This window comes from Delphinus delphis, chromosome 15 (genome assembly GCF_949987515.2).
Source record: "Delphinus delphis chromosome 15, mDelDel1.2, whole genome shotgun sequence".
NCBI classification, from domain to species: Eukaryota; Metazoa; Chordata; class Mammalia; order Artiodactyla; family Delphinidae; genus Delphinus; species Delphinus delphis.
This window is the reverse complement of record NC_082697.1, coordinates 14781497-14800141: the sequence shown is the minus strand read 5'-3', so window position 1 is coordinate 14800141 and position 18645 is coordinate 14781497. Positions and strand designations below refer to the sequence as shown.

The 18645-nt window shown below is 49.2% G+C and overlaps 2 protein-coding genes across 2 annotated transcripts; both read left to right on the top strand.

The window, feature by feature from the left end:
- The first annotated feature begins 607 nt into the window (after nt 1-607).
- Nucleotides 608-4022, top strand: LOC132438479 (WAP four-disulfide core domain protein 2). Its single transcript, XM_060032695.1, has 3 exons — nt 608-695; nt 1281-1424; nt 3925-4022. Exons 1-3 carry the CDS (start codon nt 608-610, stop codon nt 4020-4022), a joined length of 330 nt encoding a protein of 109 aa, XP_059888678.1.
- A 3113-nt stretch (nt 4023-7135) lies between these two features.
- LOC132438478 (serum basic protease inhibitor-like) lies at nt 7136-14787 on the top strand. The gene is made up of 3 exons (XM_060032694.1): nt 7136-7367; nt 13974-14174; nt 14635-14787. Exons 1-3 carry the CDS (start codon nt 7274-7276, stop codon nt 14658-14660), a joined length of 321 nt encoding a protein of 106 aa, XP_059888677.1. The 5' UTR covers nt 7136-7273; the 3' UTR covers nt 14661-14787.
- The last annotated feature ends 3858 nt before the right edge of the window (nt 14788-18645 follow it).

Here is an 18645-nt window from a genome sequence, read left to right as displayed (position 1 = left end):
TGGAAAAGAGAGGGAGGGAGAAACACACATGAAATGGCTCTAGATGTTAATAGGCGTTTCACCTTCCTTGGCCTCAGTTTCTTGTGTCCAGTCAGTTCATTCATGAATAATTTTTCCTGCAGCTCCTACTATGTGCTGTGTATCCCTACACAACAGCTCCACCATGAATCTCTAAAGAGCAATTTTCACTCTGATCTGCTGACCCCAAATCCACCCACTTCATCCGCAGGCTCCTCCCTGTGGGTCCTGCCCTTTCCCCCTCCTTTACCGACAGCGGGCATTACCGGGAGACCCCTGAGTCTCAGAATGGGAACCCCTGAGTCTAGCCCTTGGCCTCCTGCTGCCCTGCCCACGGGCCCCAGGAGGGAGGTGGGGAAGCAGGAGCGGACAAGGGTCCAGCTGCAGCTGGTCGAGCTGCACCCAGTTCCTGGTTCCCACTGGGGCCAGAGTGACACCTGATCCTGGGGGATTGTGAAATGACAGGAGGTGGCAGCCTGCCCCAGGTGCCTGTTGAGTCCTCCACTCAAGCCAGCTGGGCCCCGCCAACACCTCATGCCTCCAGGCACAAGGTTAAACCTCCCATCCGGAGGTGCCTCACTCCTGCACCATGCCTGCCTGCGGCTACCTCGGTCACCTAGTTGCCACCCTCCTCCTTGGCCTGCTGCTGCCCCTCCCCCTCCTCTGGCCCCAGGTGAGTGGGGTGGGGAGAGGCCTGTTCCAAGAAGGGGCCGAACCAGGAGCGCCAGGAGGGAGCCAGCAGAGGCTTAGCCTCTCTGGGGACAGAGAAATGAAGATTCCTGGCGTGGAAATGGGGAGACCAATGAAGACTAAAATGCGGGGATCCCTGGTGCCTAAAGGGGGTGACCCTTGGACTGTCAGGTGTGAGGTCCAATGTGCTGGAGGTGGGGAGACCACTGAAAGCTGAAATTTGGGGAGAGACTCTGTGCTGAGGCTGGAGACACAGTGGTAGGAGAGGAACTCTGCCCAAGCTCCAAAGCTCAGCTGTGCGGTGTGGGTATCCGTGCGGGGGTCCCCTAGGGACTGAGGGCTCTGAAGCCAAGGGTTAGGTCACTCCAGCCCTCCCAAGTGTTGGGGACCCCTGCCTAGAGGTGGGGCTCTCTGAAGGCCGTAGGGGGTGCCAGGGCCAGAGACTGAGATTTCTGGGGAGAAATTGAGATTTCTCAATTCCTCCCGGGAGACTGAGATTTGGGACCGTAAGACAGGAGGCGGGCATCCTCTGAGAGCGGGACTGAGTCCCCCACTGCACGTCCGCCTCCCAGGCACAGGAGCAGAGAAATCAGGCGTGTGCCCCGCGCTAGAGGCGGACCTGAACTGCACGCAGGAGTGCCTCTCGGATGGGGAATGCGCGGACAATCTCAAGTGCTGCCGGGCCGGCTGCACCACCGTCTGCCAGATGCCCAATGGTAACCCCGGGGGACCCACGCGGGACGGGGGCTGGAGTGACTGCAGCTCCCGGTTCAGTAGCAGGGGTGCTCCCGACCCAGGAGTCCCTGGCCAGGTCAAGGCGGATGGAACCAGGTCTGGCCAGGGCTCTCCCTCGCACAGCCCCGAGACAAAGGCATCGCTGAAGCTCAGCAGGGGTAAAGAGAGGCATCCCCACTCCAGGCTGGATTCAATGCTCTAGAGAAGGACCCACTTCCAGGACACACTGCGCGGACATTGTTCTCGGAGGTCAGGGGACCTCCCCAGCCAGCTGGAGCTGCAGGGCCGCCCTAGTGAGAGAGCTGGATCCCAAATCCTGGGGAGCACATCCTTATCAGCATTCTTCCCCTGGGGTCTCCCCCAGCCCTGGGGGTAAGACTTGGGGTGCCTGGCCTGGCAAGACTCCCTGGATTCCTCTGTCCAGATGGAAATAGACTTTACAGATTTAAGAGAGCATCTTAAAGATGTGGAGTGAACATCTGAGAGAGAAACGTTGTTGCCCAAAGCCACGCCGCCATCCCTGGCTGTAGGAGTCCAAGCCAGCAGGTGCAGCTTTTGCCTGAGTGGCTGAAGAAATCAGGATCCCTCCCTGAGCACCCCTTCCACTTCTTCATCTTTAAAACACTCTCTTCCACTCTAAGGATTGAGTGAGAGAAAGTATGTGAAGCTTGGGTGTCATGAAAAGTACCTGCTAGAGCTCAAGACTGCCCAGCAGGCCATGGGAGCTCCCATCGGAGCAGGAAGGGGCCTTAGACAGCGTGGAATTCAAGCTTCTCATTTTTCAGAGGGAAAAACTGAGGACTAGAAGCTGGCATATGACTGGGGGTCCCAAGGTATTATGATCACTGTTCTTTATCCAAATACAGCCCCCGTGATGTTCCCACCTTGTGATTTCTCTGAAGATGCCCCCAGGGGCCTGAAAGGTTTGAAACTAGAGACTCAGTCACTTAAGCAGGGAGGTGGGAGGTGAAGGGACGACAGGCCCATCGGGGGCTCCTGGGTCTAGGGCCTCTAACCTGGACCAGAGGGAGGAGGACATTGGGAGAGAAAGACAGACACATGAGAGAGGAGGGGGCAGAAAAGAGGAGTCTCTGCTGTTAGGGGGAGTCTCTGCTGTTCCCTGGTCTCAGATGGACAGACTGAGGCAGGAAGAGGGGCAGGACCAGAGGGCCTCCTGAGCTAGAATCCTCGTTGTGCCGTCTGCTTGCTGTGGGTCCTGAGCAAGTCGCTTCACCTCTCTGAGCCTCTGCTTTCTCACTGGCAAAATGGGATGAGCATCCCAGATGTGGTAGGGTCGACATGAGGCTAAATGAAATCACACATGTGAAATGTCTCAGGAGAGAGCAGACCCTCCACACACAGTGGCTTGTTTTGTGGGTACCCCGCTCCTGAAGCCCTTCTGTCCGGGGGCAGCTCGGTATTGAGAGCTCCTGCCCTTCTCAGTGGAAAGGGTGACTTTGTGCGAGGAAGACAGCCCCTCCCGCCCTCTGCAGCTCCTCACCTAGCTGTGCGCCCGCTTGACACTTGGCTGGGCTTGCTCCTGGGGCTTCTGGGCATTGAGCCAGCTCCCTTCTCCTTGACCCTGGAAGTGGAGCGCAGGGTGTGTGTGTGTGTGTGTGTGTGTGTGTGTGTCTGTCTGTCTGTCTGTCTGTCTGTGTGTGTCTGTGTGTGTGTTAGTGGAAGAATGCGTGTCTGTGTGTGGATGAGTGATTGGGGTGGGAGGGCTTGGTGCTACATGGCTGTCACTGGGAGTGAATCTATGGGAGTGAGTGAAGGGACTGTGGGTGTGTAAGCCCTCACACGTGCACTGCACTTTTCCACTCACAAAGCAGCAGAGTGCGTGGTGCACAGATGCTGAAGCCGGATTCCTGGGTTCAAATCCTGTCTCTACCTTGTGTGACTTTAGGCAAATTACTTACTCTCTTAATGCCTTGGTTTCCTCATCTGTTACATAAGGAAATATTAACAATTCCTCTCCTTTTCTTTTAGGATTACTGTGAGAATTAGATGAGTTAATGTACATCAAATGCTATATGCCTGGCACATAGAAAAGGCTAAGTAAGTATTAACTGTTGTAATTATTACAACAAAGGACTTGACTGTGCAAGGAGAAGGAATATATGTCTGTTGCCTCCACTGCTTCCACAGCAACCCCACGACATGCGCAGCGTGGATCTCATGTGGCATCTGAAGACATGGGGCTCTGGGACATGTCTGGCCCCAGGTCACAAAGTTAGGAAAAGGCAGAGCTGGGACTCAAACTGGGGTCCAATAATCTCAAAACTGTTGGTGGAGAGAGCAGAGGGGAGAGATTTGCAGGCAATCTTCTTTAAGGCAATCTTCTTACTCCCCTGCAATCCACTCAAGTAGGCAGCCCTTCTGTTTGTGAAACCAGGTGAAGGGTGGTGGGAGGTCATCCTCTGAAGCGTTCATCTCCCTGCTTCCCCTCTGCCGGTGCCCCTTTCTCCTTTTTCTACCGAGAAAAGCAGGTTTCTTGCTCCAAGCTGGACATCGCCTGCCCCCAGCTCAGCCTCTGCCTGAACCATTGCCAGGTAAACAGCACGTGTCTGGCCAGTTGAGATGCTGCCACAATGTTTGTGGGAAGGTGTCCTGTGTCACACCTGTCTTCTGAGGTTGCTGGGGGTGGGGGGAAGCACACTGATACCCAGATGTGATGACACCTGCAGGGGGTCGAAAAGGAGAACCTGAGCTAACACACCGCTGTTTATGTATCTGCCCATTGATTTACTTTCATCTGCTCAACGACTATTCACTGAGTATCACTTGCCATGCACTGCTCTAGGTGTTAAGATGCTCTGTGAGTGAACAAATCAGACAGAAAGTTCTCTCTAGGCAGTTTATGCACTACTGGACAATAAACAAAATAAATAAGCAAGTATATTCTGTGGATGTTAGAGGGAGATCAGGGTCCTGGAGAAAAAAGAAAACAGAAAGGGCATAAGGAGTACTAGGGTGGAGAAAGGGGGCAGGGAATGGTGTTGCAGTTTCTACCTGGGACCACGAGTGAGGGCACAACCAAGAAGGCAGCTTAGGAACAGAGAGTTGTGCAAATGCCAGAGGGAGACATGAGGCCATCAGGGGAGAGTGTTAACAGCCAGAGGGGGCAGCAGGTGCAAAGTGGGAGCATCTCTGGTAAGTTTCAGGAAAAGCCAGAAGGCTGGCTTTCTTTTGCTAGAATAATTGTGGACGTGTCCACTGAATTCTGCCTGTCTTCTGAGGTTGCTATGAAATGGCCTAAATATTTTTCTCCCTTCGAGGTTACTTCTTTGTACCGGAATGCCTAAAACCTCCTTGCTTATCCTTGAGTTTCAGTAACTGAACAAGGATATTTTGGTATCATTCTGCATCATTATTTCTTTTTTTTTACCGGAACATGGAATGTTTATTCAATCTACAGATTTTTTAAAGGAAGTTTTCTTCTATTACATCTTGAAATAAATTTTCTGTTCCAGTTGTTGAGTTTCCTATTTGAGACATCAATTATGTTAGATTATCTTCACTTGTTAAAAGCATGTCTACAGGAGAGATTTAATTTCCAGCTTTGCCTTTTGCTATCTGTGTGACCTCAGACAAGTTATTTAACTTCTGTGGATATAGTTTCTATTTGGAGATAACTATGGAAGCTACCTGTGTTTGGAATCCCCAAGACCACACTCAGGTTTAATTCATAAAAAGACTCACAGGACACTAAGGTGTAATACTTAGGTTTACAGGAAATTGACACAGAGTTAAATCAACAAAGGGGAAAAATGCACGGGGTGAAGCTGGAAGGACACAGACACAAGCTTCCACATGTCTCTTCCCTGTCCAGTCGCAAAGAATCTGCTTGCTTCCCTCAGTCCAATGCGTCCGAGCAGTTGCCAACCAGGGAAGCTCGCTCCTGCCTGGGAGTCAGGTTTTGACTGTGGTCAGTCACATGGGCGTATACTGCCTGCATGGCTGACCTCAGTTAGGGAAGCCCCAGACCCCAGAGGGAAAGCAGGCATTTCCATGGTTTAAAATGATTAAAGAAGACAATTTAGGTGATACTGACTTTATTTCACACTTCATGAAGTGGGAAGTCTCCATCCCCGAGGGTCCAGAGAACTGCAGAGCATTTACAAGGACCCAGAGTTAGGTTTTGGTTTGCTGACATGGCACCCCAGATATCTTGGGTCTAGATATTTATTTCAACACAGGCCTGAGATCAGATCCAGACGTTCCTACTGGGAGTTGGGTGTCATGTTGATGATCACAAGAGGAGCCCTGAGTCTTTGAGTATTTACCCCTCAGGGGCACAGAGCTGAGCATTCTCTATTCATCAGTCTCAAATGCGTTCACAGCATCCCAAAGAAATGGGGTTGATTTTATAAACAATCCCGTTTTACAGATGAGGGCGCCAAGGCCCAGGAACACTAAGTAATTTGCCAAACCCAGGTCCTCCTACTGTTATTGGGGAGGAAACCTTTCCTTGCTTCCCTTCTAGGTTCCTTGGCTTGTTTGGTAAGACAAACTAGACATAAGACAGATGAACAGGAGAAAAGCAAATTTCATAGGTAGAGCATCCCCAAAGACATGGGACCCAAAGACAGGCAGTTGAGGCTTATATGCCATCCTGAGTGAAGGAGAAGGAAGTGAGGATTGGGGCTCCAAGGGGAGGAAGATAAATTCCAGGAAGATGAGAAAAGCAGATATCTGCTTAACAAATGTTTGCCATGCTGGGCAGGTAGATAAGTGTTACTGATATTAAAAGTTATCTGGGATTAGCTCTCTTCCTGATACAGGCCCTCTATCTAAATCCTTTAGGCAGTTAAGGGAATAGTAATCGTCTCTTCCTGAGTCTTTTGGGCCTTGCATGTCTTCAGCTCAAAATAACCAAAACGCCATGTGGTATATTTTGAGGGGGAGCACGTAATCCGTTCCTCCTCATGGTGAAACATGCAGTTATGATGCCTTAGGGTCCGACAACCCAGGTAAGTTTTTCTCCAGCATAAGATAGGAATTGAGGTTTTCCTCTCCCAAGGGTGTTTGCCACTGGCTTGAGGGCCCTGGCAATTCACTCACATCCAGACCCTAGGGTCTCGGTAGTAACTGGGCGGGGGCAACACGGTCGTTCCGAGCCTACAGACTTGTGCACACGGTGTGGTGTGCTGCCAGCACGTGGAAATCTAATCTATCACTTCATCCTCAGCGGATGGGGAGAGACTCACGTTTGTTTCTGCAAAAGAAGTCCAGTGACTTGTACTTGTCACAGGCCACCAGTGTGTGATCATTGCAAAGAATTAAGGTGAAGGCAGAGAATTAGGAAGAGGCACAGGTTAGTGGGAGAGAACGCGGGGCTTCCTGAGATTCAGCTCTTCCCGTCCTTGGCTTCCCCGCTCTACTCCCCAAGGTGCGTGGGAAAGGCAGCTTTTCCCTGCGCCTGCTACCCTTCTCCTCCACCCCGGTGAGTCTCCTCCAGGCTTGCTCTCAAATTGTGGACCATCTTATAGGAGGGGAAACTGGGGCTGGGGACACACCTGTAACGGTGAGCCTGCTAGGAATGCAGCTTCTCAGGCGTCACCCAGACCTGGGGGATCAGAATGTGTATTTACTTCCACAAGACCCACAGGCAGGGTCAAGTCTGAGAAGCGCTGTTACTGGGCATTTGGCCCCAGCAGGCAGAAGCAGGACCAGGGGAGGTGGGGAGATTACGCAATAAACAGGACCCAGCCCAGCTCCACCCCTTCCTCACTCCCCTCCTCAATGCCTGTCCCACCCCTCAACTGGGATCTGAAAAGCTCTGTCAGCCCCCAGCTTTCCTCAGAAGCCCTCCTGCAAGGCCACGAACATGAGCCGGCTCTGCCTCTCCATCGCCCTCCTCTTCCTCCTGGGCACCCTGGTGGCCGGCACGCCAGGGGGTGAAACCAGCAACCAGGTCCAAGGTAAGTCCCGACCCACCTCGCCTCTACAGGCTGGGGGGAGGGGGAGTGAGGGGAGTCCGTGGAAGGGGCTGGGGAGCAGGGGTGGGCTTGGTGCCGCCAGTCTTCTCTGGATTTCTCCTGGGAAGTTGGGCAGCTTAAACTCCAGGGACATTTCATGACTGTAAAAAAGAAATCATTACACTTTCAGCTTTAAAACAAATTATCCTGCCTAACTCTACAAGACCGGGGACCCCATCTCTGAGACTCTCTATTCCTGGTCTCTGCTGTGTCCCTGAACCTCACTGTAGTGTAATAAAAAGGTCAATATTTGATCTTTCTCCTGGTTCCAAGCCCAGGCCTCCTGAAACCCTTGGAATTTACTTTCTTTTGTATGGTAATGAAAGTGACCTCAGATAGCTTCAGGATGGGGCTGGACTCCAGAAAAATCCCATTTGGTGATTAGAGAGTTAGAACCCTCAACCCCCAGCAACTCTGGGGAAAGGGGAGGGTACTGAGGGAGAGTTCAGCCACCAGTGGCCAATGATTCAATCAAATTGCTTACCTACTGAAACCTCAATTAAAAAAAAACCCTAAGCTTTGGGAATCGGAGAGCTTCCAGGGTGGTGAACATTCGAGGTGATGTGAGGGGGGACTGTCCTGAGAGGGCATGGAGGCTCTGCACCCCTCAACCCCCCTTTGCCCTATGTATCTCCTCCATTCAACCGTCCCTGAGTTTTATCCTTTCTATCAATAATAACCCAGAACTGTCAGTAAAGTACTTTCCTGAGTTCTGTGAGTCGTTCTAGTACGTTATTGAAAGTGGGGTCCCAGAGCCCCCAGATTTATAGCCAATTGGTCAGAAGTATGTGTGACCCAGGGACACGTAGCTGTCATTTGAAGTGGTGGCTATCTGATGGCATTGAGCCCTCAACCGCTGGGGTCGGCGTTAACTCCGCAGATTTAGTGAGTTGACTTGGGGGGCACCCAGTTGGCGTTGGAGAATTAGTGGGTGTTGGTAGAGACACTACATATTTGGTGTCTGGGAAGAAATCCAGACTCATACATCCCTGGGCTTTGGTGGCTGGGATGAAGCTCAGGTACAGGGGAGTAAAAGTGGGAGGCAGTGCTCCCAGAAATTCTTACCTGTTATCTATATTTTAAGAGTTCCCTGCAGATGTCAGGTGCTTCATCAAATGGGTTGTAACAGGATCATATACTGCCCTGACCTTACTACTCACCTGCTCTGGGACCTGAGGTCAGTCACTTTTCTGCAATTTCCCCACCTGTACAAGAGATAACTACCAAACAAGTTCTTACAAGGGATTATCCATCATGAATATAGAGTCTTTTCACATTTCATGCCCAATAATGTCCTTTTTCCACCAAGATGTCTTAGTCTGAAAAGATTTGTCTACCTACCTCCTTTCTTCAAGAAAAAATATTTAGTGGTCAATAATGACATTATTTCTCCATTATTATTGCAAGAAATGCAACACTTCTGTGACTTTGCTCTTGGGGTCAAGGCTGTGCTTCTCCCAGGCTGTTAGAATATTAGTAAAAACTCAAGGCCCTTCCCCTTCCCCCATGTCTGACTATTATTTTATTATCCTCTCAGGATACAGAACATTAGAGCTAGATTCATAATTATCCAGGCGTGCTGCTATCGAATGCACATTTGTGTGCCCGTCGCACAGTGAGGCCAAACAAACCGAAACGTGTGAGTTTGAAGCAGAGAAAGGTTTATTGCAGGGCCATGCAAGGAGACTAGGCTGGCTCATGCCTTAAAAACCCCAAACTCCCCCATGGTTTTCAGGGAGGGAGAAGTTTTTATAGGCAAAATTTGGGATGAGAGCTGCAGGGTGTGTGACTTCCTTCTGATTGGTTGGTGGTGAGGTAACAGGGCAGTGTTCCAGGAATCTTGTGCTCAGCCAGAAGTTACCATCCTCCACCTGGGTGGGGGACTTAGTTCCTGCAGAAGAACTCAAAGATATTGATAAGTATATTCCTTCTGTAGGAACCTGGACACTATTGTTTCTTGACTGCTTCTCCTTGGTTTCTGCATTCCCTCACATCCCTGATCAGCAACTGTTTGAATCTGCTGGTTGGTATTCTGGAAGGTCCAGGAGGCTGACACCTTTTTCCTGCAAATAAGAAATGGAGGTGGAGGGCAACACAGAAAGGCTTTTGTGCCCAGAACCCCACAGGGTCCTGCTCAGTTTCAGTGCCCCCTCATCAAATAGACATTTAACTAACAAGAATTTAATTATATTCATTCTACTGTGTCGGTGCACTTGGCATGAGCATGAAATGGGAGATTCATTCATTTGACAAATATTTATCAAGCCCCTACAAGCCACTGTTCTTGGTATGGGGACGCAGCTGTGAATAAAACATAGCACAAGAACCAGTGCCCTCTAGAAGGAAGACAGACAATTGAGTAGGTGGAAATAGTATACCAGGTCATGGCAAGTGTCTTGAAGGTAGAGAGTGATGGGGATACAGGAGGCTGTGCTCTTTCTGTAGAGGGTCAGTGAAACCCTCTGTGATAAGGAGGCGTTGAGCAGAGGCTGCAGAAAAACGTGCCTGGTGTGTTTGAGCCACAGTCCGGACCAGGGTGGCTGGAGATAAGTGGGTGAAGGGGAGGGGAGTGGAAGGGGATGAGGCAGAGAGGCCATGGGGGCAGGTCCTGGCCAGCTTTGTAGGACTTTATAAGAATCAGAATTTGAGAGAGATGGGGAGTCACTGAGGGATTGGTCACGGGAGCAATGGGTTAGGACTCAAGTTGTAACAGGATCCGTGGGGCTGCAGTGCGGAGAGTGGCCTCTAGGGGGCGAAGGGCAGAGACAGAGGCCCATGGGCAGGCTGCTGCGGTGGTCCAGGTGAGCCACGATGGAGTGTGTACCTATGTTGTTCCCTGGGTTGATCCCAGTTCTCTTGAATAACATGAATGAGTTGCTCTGTAGAGGATAATTCTGTTCCTTGATTAAACAATTAATTATCTTTCCTTTGCTGTTTCCTGATACAAAAATGCAGTAGTATGTGTTCATTATCTAAAACTTAGACAATAAAGAAAGACATAAAAAAGTAAATCAAGATTTCCAAATCCTGCAACCCAAAGGTTACGGATACATCCTTCTACTCTGAGGTCCTCATGTACAGGAACGAATTGACTTGCTCATCCAGAGATGAGGAGGGAACAGTGCAGCCCCGTGTCCTCTGGAAGCACAGCCTTCCCTTTCCTCACCTCCTCAGCCTCCAGAGAGGATGTGCTCCACCTCCGTGGCAGGGCTGGGACTAGGGCAAGGTGAGAGGCACTCACCTCCAGCGCAGAATTTAAAGGGAGGCTAAAAAACTTATAATGCAGATAAATCATAATTGATTGCAATAGTGTAAAAAATCAAAAACTAATGCAAAAATCCACCGTGCACTCCATGTGAATGTTTTAAATAAAGACAGGATGTGACCCTGCACTTGCCTGACCTGCCTGTTTGCTTCACTCTAATCCTGGCCCTGCTCGGCTGAGACCAAGAGCTTTACATTGAGACCTGAATACGCCTCATTCCTGATTGCAAGTTCAAGTGAAAATATTATCTTCTATCAGATGTAATTTTCTGCTTCAAAGAGGAAACTCTTCTTTTAAATAGAGACTTGCCATTCCTTATGTTTAAGAAAGCAACTTTCTAATCGATGCCAAGGTTTTTCTCATAAATGAGAGCTTTCCCTCTGCTCTCTGGACATTTATGTGATTAGCCTGTGTTTCGCAGGATTTTCTTTTTGGTTAATTGAGGGATAGAGAAGTCTGTGGCTGAATAGACACATTGAATGATGCAGAGAACTTGAGTTCCTATCTTAAATGTTTCATCCAGATATTTTACATGTTGACAACTTATGTCTAAAATATATAATTATTTTTCCAGTTTCTGACCAATACACGTTTTAAAACATTACGTAGAATAAATGTGTTCTTGATATACTACAGTTCTAAAAGGAAGCCATTTACTTAATCTGAGGTTCCAGAAAAGAAGCATCATATGTCCCAATGTTGCAAAACCTGACTGTGTGGATGTCCAGGGTGGTCCCTGGGGACTCGTCTGTTGTGCATTGGTGTGGGTGGGTTGAAGGGCTTTAATGGGCAATTGTGTCCAGAGGTGATTTTTAGCTTGGACACTGCCCTGGAACATTAAATTAAAATTGAATGAGTGCATCTAACAATTACTCTAATAACTAATATTTATTGAGTATTGATCGATTGCCAGTTACTTGACGGACATCATCTGTAATCCTCTCAACAAGTCCCTAAGGTTGAGATTATTATGCTCATTTCTATGATTAGGATGCTGTGGCTCAGAGTGGTTACTTGTCTTCCCTAAGATCACACAGCCAAAGAGTGGGTCCTCTAAGACCTTAAAGAATATAGTCCAGGGATTTGCACTAGATGTTCCTTGAGACTTGGGGGTACTGGGGTAGGAAGGGGTGAGAGAATGGCTGGGGGTAGGTAGCGAGAGGGCTGAGGATGGGGCTCCAACCCAACGCCCAGGTTTCTTTCAATAAGTTTTTCTTTGAAAAAAGGGATCTGTTGCTAAAAGAGGGATTGACACTCATATCTTCACAGTGGGAGTTTTAAGCTTTGCAAAAGTAATATGTCACTGGATGGAGGGCTTCTTTTACTCCACAATAGGCTGCAACCATTTTTTGATGTCAATACATATTCTTCTACAATATAAATGTACTCATTATAAAAATTGTGGTATATTTTATTTTAAATATTTCTTCTTTCGTAATTGCAAAAGGAATATATGCTCATAAGAACTTGAGAGGAGGGCTTCCCTGGTGGCGCAGTGGTTGAGAGTCCGCCTGCCGATGCAGGGGACGCGGGTTCGTGCCCCGGTCTGGGAGGATCCCCCATGCCGCGGAGCGGCTGGGCCCGTGAGCCATGGCCACTGAGCCTGTGCGTCCGGAGCCTCTGCTCCACAACGGGAGAGACCACAACAGTAAGAGGCCCGCGTACAGCGCAAAAAAAAAAAAAAAAAGAACTTGAGAGGATATAAAGATGTGTAAGGAAAGTTTTAAGACTCCTCTTCTTGCTATGTGTTTGTTTTTCCAAACCACCAAGCAATTCTCGAATTCTCAGGGAACACTGACTGGCTTTCCTACCATCATACCAGTTCTAAGGCTAGGAACCTGGAAATAGTGTCAGATTCCACACGTTAAGGACTGTGTCCCACAGGTCTCCTTCCATCTTCAGATGCCAATTACAAGTCCAGCTTGTCACTCATGCTTCTGACCAACAACTACATATCAGAGGTTCCCACAAACGCCGTGGAGTTAAATTAATTTGCTTGAGCAACACAGACTCAGGGAAACGTTTTACTTACAAGATTAACAGTTTATCATAAAAGGATGTAGCTCAGGACAACCATATGGAAAGGCTGCATAAGGCAAGGTAAGGGGAAAGGGCACGGAGCTTCCATGCTGTCTCTCATCAGTACACACTCCCCAAATCTGCTCCTGTTCGCCAACCAGGAAACTCTCCAAATTCAATGCTTTTGCGTTTTATGGGAGGCTTCATTACATAGTCATGACTGATTAAATCATTAACCATTGGTGACTGATAAACTTCCACCCACTCTCTTCTCCCTGGAGGTAGGCGCTTTGGGATGTCGGTTAAAGTTCAACCATCTGATCAGGCACTTGTTTCCCCTGGCAACCAGTCGGCATCCTTGGGTCACCTAGGGGCTTTCCAAAAGTCACCCTCTTCACATAACTGAATACACTTTTATTACTCTCCTCACTTAGGAAATTCCAGAATTTTAGAAGCTCTGTGCCAGGATGGAACAAAGACCAAATATATTTCTTATTATAAATCACCATATCACACCCCTCAAAATTCTAGTATTCCCGCCCCCATGAGATAGCCAAAGTAAATACACTGTATGTTTTTCTATGCCTTTCTCCATTACAGCATGATTCTTTTTTTTTTTTTTTTTTTTTGTGATACGCGGGCCTCTCACTGTTGTGGCTTCTCCCGTTGCGGAGCACAGGCTCCGGACGCGCAGGCTCAGTGGCCATGGCTCACGGGCCCAGCCGCTCCGCGGCATGTGGGATCTTCCCAGACCGGGGCACGAACCCGTGTCCCCTGCATCGGCAGGCGGACTCTCAACCACTGCGCCACCAGGGAAGCCCTACAGCATGATTCTTTCACACTTTTTTTAATAGTGGAAAATTTCAACCATACTCAAAAGTACAGAAGATTATATAGCAAACCCGATGTACACATTGTTCACTTTCAGCAATTACCAACATATGGAGAATATTGTTTAGGTATGTCCTTTTTTTCCCCCAGAGTTTTTTAAAGCTAATCTAAGGCATCATGCCAGTCATTCCATAAATACTTCATGAAGGGTGTATGGTTTTCTACGTCATCACCATGTCATCCTCACACCTAACAACAGTAATAATAATGCCTCAGAAGGCAGACCATTAAATGGAGGCTTCACATTTCAAGCTCTGCTAATGCCCCACCCCCAGCCCCATCATTCTATTTCAAGACACTGTTGGTTTCAGTTGCCGACCCTGTAGACCGAGCTGTGATCACCATTCTCATAACTGACCCAGAGCCCGTCCCAGTCCCTGCAGCCCTGCGCCCTGCCTTCTGCCTGGAGCCTCCCTACACGGGTCCCTGCAGGGCCCTGTTCATCAGATACTTCTACAACGCCAAGTCTGGGCTCTGCGAGACCTTTGCTTACGGTGGGTGCAGAAGGAAGCAGAACAACTTCCTGGATAAGGAGGACTGCATCAGCACCTGTGGTGGCCGCAACAGGGCCGGGGGTAAGACAGGGGCAGGGCAGGATGGGAGGGGAAGGGCTGGGGAAAGAGGTGGAGCTCAGGGGCCCACACGCCATTCACAGCTGCACAGTGTCTTTTCCCCCTCACTGCTGCCCAAGAGAAGTGGCTGCAGTGTCCTGTGAAACCACAGACTGAGCACATCCTCCACGGGCCAGCTTGGCAGACGGTCACAACTGGAATCGCCCTCTAGATAATCGAAGCCACTCCTCTCCTCTCCTTTTTCAGATGGGAACACTGAGGCAGCCACCCTCCACAGTGGGTCTGCAGTGCTCCTGAGTGCCCCACCTAGGCTTGGCAAGCTGGTTTTGTTCTCGTTGGTCATCCTAGTGTCAGGAGTACTGTGCTTTCTCATTTCTGTGATGGTCAAGGCTCTGTCAGAGTGTAGACTATCAAGGTCAGGGGCTTCAGTGATGGCAATCAACAAGTTCCTTTCTTCTTGCAGAGAGCCGGGCAGCTGGGCTCCCCTGAGATGGTGAAGTCCTAGGAGGCCCCACACAGCGCTGGGCTCTGCCTTCTGAAAGAGCTGAGCCTCTTCCTCTGCTTCCTTCTCAGACCTACCCTCCTCAGCAGAGCCCTGCCTCTTTCCTCACCTTCATCCCACTCTCCACCATCACTGCACTCCTTGGAGGGGGCAGCGACGGAAGTTCTGGCATCCAGTTCCGAGCGTCAGTGGTGGCAGAGGACTTTTCAATGAAGAAACCCCTTTTCCCCACAGTGATGTTGAATATTTATCTGTCTGTGGCTTAAATCTTATATTTAATAAATTCTTTTCCTAATTAAACTAACTGGAGTGGATTCTGTTGTTTGCAAGTAAGGACCTTCACCACTAGGGTCCATGGAAATGGTGGTCCTTCTCATTATTCTGCAGAGCAGCCAGCACCTCCCCTTTTCCTGTCCTCAGACTGGGCCCTACCAGGTATAGGAAGCAAACCCATTACAGCACCATCTACCTCTTAATAGTCACCCCAAGCTACACAAAAACCTGGGTGACAGACACCTCAACATGAAAGCTTTCGTTCTTCACTTCTTGGACCAGGTCAAATTTGGGGACAGGTTGTTCTCCTGGAGTCTCAGAAGGAGAAAGGAAGGAGCATGAGACTCAACTGTCTACTTGCTCAAGGAACTTCCTTCCCTGAGGTCCTGTGGTAGGGTGGGGATTGCTACTTCAGTTAAAGAAAAGCATCTACCCATTTAGTGAGTGCTTGCCATGTGCCAGGCTCTGTGCTTAGCGTATTTCTGGCATTATTTCATTTAATCTTCTGAGAATCCTTTGAAGATAAAATGGAGGTATGGAGATGTGAGTTGGTTTCCTGGAGTTACTGTAACAAAACACCATGAACTGAGTGGTTTATTTATTTACTTTTATTCTCTTCCACTTCTGGAGGCTAGAAGTCTGAGATCAGGGTGTCAGCAGGAACATGCTCCCTCTGAAGGGTCTGGAGAATGATCTATTCCAGGCCATTCCCCCAGCTCCTGGAAGGCCTGGCTTGTGGCAGCATAAGTCCAGGCTTCACATGGCATTCTCCAGGTCTGTGACCTACTTTGCCCTTTTTATCAGGACACCAGTCATATTGGATGGGGGCCCACCCTAATGAACTCCCTAATGAACTCTTAACTTATCACCACACTAAAGATCGTATTTCCAAATAAGCTCACATCCTGAGTTCCTGGGGCTAGGACTACAACATTTCTTTTTTGGGTGGGGGACACAGCTGAACCCATCACAGTGAATAAATGGCAGGACCCCAACCATGACAGCCTAGCAGACTGCCCCAAAGCTTTTGTCCTTTGCAGGGAGGAAGATAGTTAAGAGCCCAACTCCCCAGCCAGTCTGTAAGATCCAGAGCCTGGATCTGCCTTAATTTGCAGTTCCTAAGAAGCAGAGGGAAAGTAGTTTGTTGGGGAAGATGGGGGCGGGTAAGAAAGGGCAGGAAAGGCAGGCAACTAAAATGGAGTGAGCAAGCCCATTGGCACTGTCAGTGATGAGCTCCCGTGGGGGATGCGCCAGATGGGGTCAACGCCTTCCTTGTGGTTGCCTCCGCCAAGAGATACAAGAGCACCAACATACCAACTCCCTGTCACTCATTGGCTGGGGACTTCTGGCTTCCTCTGTGCACAGCTGGAAGTCAGCCAGCAACACTGAGAGTGGCAGTGGTCAGTGGTCGGGTGGGCGCACATCTGCCACACCCTGTGGCTTTGAACAAGTTACTTAACCTCTCTGCGCCTGTCTTCTTCCTACGCGGGGTTGTTGTGAGGATAAATGAATTAGGACATGCTGAGCCCTTAGACCAGAGAGCCTGGCATGTAATTAGTGCAATTTAAACACTTGCTAGGATAATTACTGACTGAATTATGCTGTCCTCCACTGGAGGAGTGACTCCAACCTCACCTAGAAGAATTAATGCTGGAAGGCATGTGGGACAGAAACTGATCCAAAGTGCTTATTTCATAGGTGAGGAATTTAGGGCCTAAGAAAGGGAAGTATCTTGCCCAGTGTCACCCAGCTAACAGCTATGAGACATTACAAGAGACTAAACCGCGGCAACATCACTCATTCCTTCGTTCATTCGTCACTCTAACATGTACTGATATTTACTGTCTGTTTTGTGATAGGAACCAGGGAAACAGTAATGACCAAATCTCTGTGAGTAGCTTCCGAATCTATGTGATTACTCACACCCACATCAGTAAATATTCTGAGTGTTCAAATCCCATCTCTATATTATAATTATATGCACCCTGTTGCACTAGTATGTACACTTGAAGTTTTCAACAATATAGATTTTTTTTTTTTTTTTTTTTTTTTGGCCACACCACATGGTACGTGGAATCTTAGTTCCCTAACCCGGGATCGAACCCATGCCCCCGGAAGTGGAAGTGCGGAGCCCTCACCACTGGATCATCAGGGAAGTCCCAATAATATAAATTTTAATAAAGGGTAGGCTAGAGAGAAATAAGCAGAAATTTGTAGATGTTTTCTCCTGTCCCCCAGTGCACCCCACTTAGAGTATCTCTGGACCAGGACAGTCTTGACCTGCAAAGAGCTCCCTGCTCAGCCTAGAAGGCAGACATAGAGTTTCAGAAACATACATGCTGTGGAAGCCAAGGTGGAGGCCCTGGCTGTCACCTGTGAGGTCAAGATCAGCCTCCCAGAAGAGGCAAGGTTTGAGCTGAGTTTGGAAGGGTGAATTGGATTCTATCAGGTAGAGAGAAGAGGAGAAACATGAACTTTGGGGAAAGACAAAGAGGCAGAGATGAGAACAAAGATTCTACTTTCATCCATTTCCCAGACTGGAGTCTGTACTGGTTTCCAAGCTGCTGTTGAGCATCATGAGGAGACCCCAAAGTGTTCGTCAAAGTCCACTCAACACTGAACATAGATGGACCTGGGAGTCCCCTCGCTAGAGAGCAGAGGAAGAGGAGATACCCAGGAGACATGAGGGAAGCACCTCATTTGCATGAGAGCCCTTGTCCTAAAGCTCGAGTTTCCTGGTCCCGTCTGAGAGTCCCAGCTCCTGAGGGGAGTGAGGCAGCTGCCTTTATCGTCCCTAAGAAACAGACCCATCAGAGGTGAGTGACATAGTGAGTGGATGTTGGAATGAAGGAGGGATTGGTGGTGGAAGCAAAATTGGGGAAGGCTGGCTTCCCTGGTGGCGCAGTGGTTGAGAGTCCGCCTGCCGATGCAGGGGACACGGGTTCGTGCCCCGGTCCGGGAAGATCCCACGTGCCGTGAGCCATGGCAGCTGAGCCTGCGCGTCCAGAGCCTGTGCTCCGCAATGGGAGAGACCACAGCAGTGAGAGGCCCGCGTACCTCAAAAAAAAAAAAAAAACAAATTGGGGAAGGCCTCTGAATAATTAAATGCTAGAACATTTAGCTGGTAAATACTGAGCCAGCCTCAGCTTTTATACCTCCTCCTACGGAGCGCTCACTTCCTGGGGCAGCACATGCCAGCTGGCAGCGTTCATCAATAGAAACTCTTTTGTCCCATTGAACGAGTGACTCCCCTTCCCATCTGGCCCTGACATCCACACTGGTCCTGACTCTGCTCCCAAGAAACCTACTGACCTATTCTGCTGTCTTTGTCCCGAGACAAAGTCCTACAGATATTGGGAGATGGCTGTCAGGGAAGTACCCCCCACCACCACCTCTCCCACAAAGTGTCTTTTAGCTTCTTTTGCAACATTTGCCAAGTCCCCTCTAGCAGCTTTCAGATTCTCAGGCCTCAAAGTTGTGGAAATCCTTTTGGCTCAGCTCCCTACAATTGATGCAGAGGCTGATAGGATGGTACCCACCCTCAGGAGGTGCCCCTTTACTGGGTTGGAGGAGAGAAGTTGGTGTAAGAATAAGAGGATGGTCAGTAGGGTTAAGTCACCCTCCTCTCTTGCTTCCCCCAGTAAGTCAAGAGCAGTGATAATCAGATAATATGAAAATATGAACAAGTGAATGAAGGTG

Excerpts from the sequence above, each read along its gene's own strand:
- LOC132438478 (XM_060032694.1), top strand. The coding sequence starts at position 7,274 with ATGAGCCGGCTCTGCCTCTCCATCGCCCTCCTCTTCCTCCTGGGCACC. Across the intron at positions 7,368-13,973 it reads AACCAGCAACCAGGTCCAAG|TCCCTGCAGCCCTGCGCCCT; the intron begins GTAAGTCCCGAC and ends AGCCCGTCCCAG. Across the intron at positions 14,175-14,634 it reads TGGCCGCAACAGGGCCGGGG|AGAGCCGGGCAGCTGGGCTC; the intron begins GTAAGACAGGGG and ends TTCTTCTTGCAG.
- LOC132438479 (XM_060032695.1), top strand. The coding sequence starts at position 608 with ATGCCTGCCTGCGGCTACCTCGGTCACCTAGTTGCCACCCTCCTCCTT. Across the intron at positions 696-1,280 it reads CCTCCTCTGGCCCCAGGTGA|GCACAGGAGCAGAGAAATCA; the intron begins GTGGGGTGGGGA and ends TCCGCCTCCCAG. Across the intron at positions 1,425-3,924 it reads CGTCTGCCAGATGCCCAATG|AAAAGCAGGTTTCTTGCTCC; the intron begins GTAACCCCGGGG and ends TTTTCTACCGAG.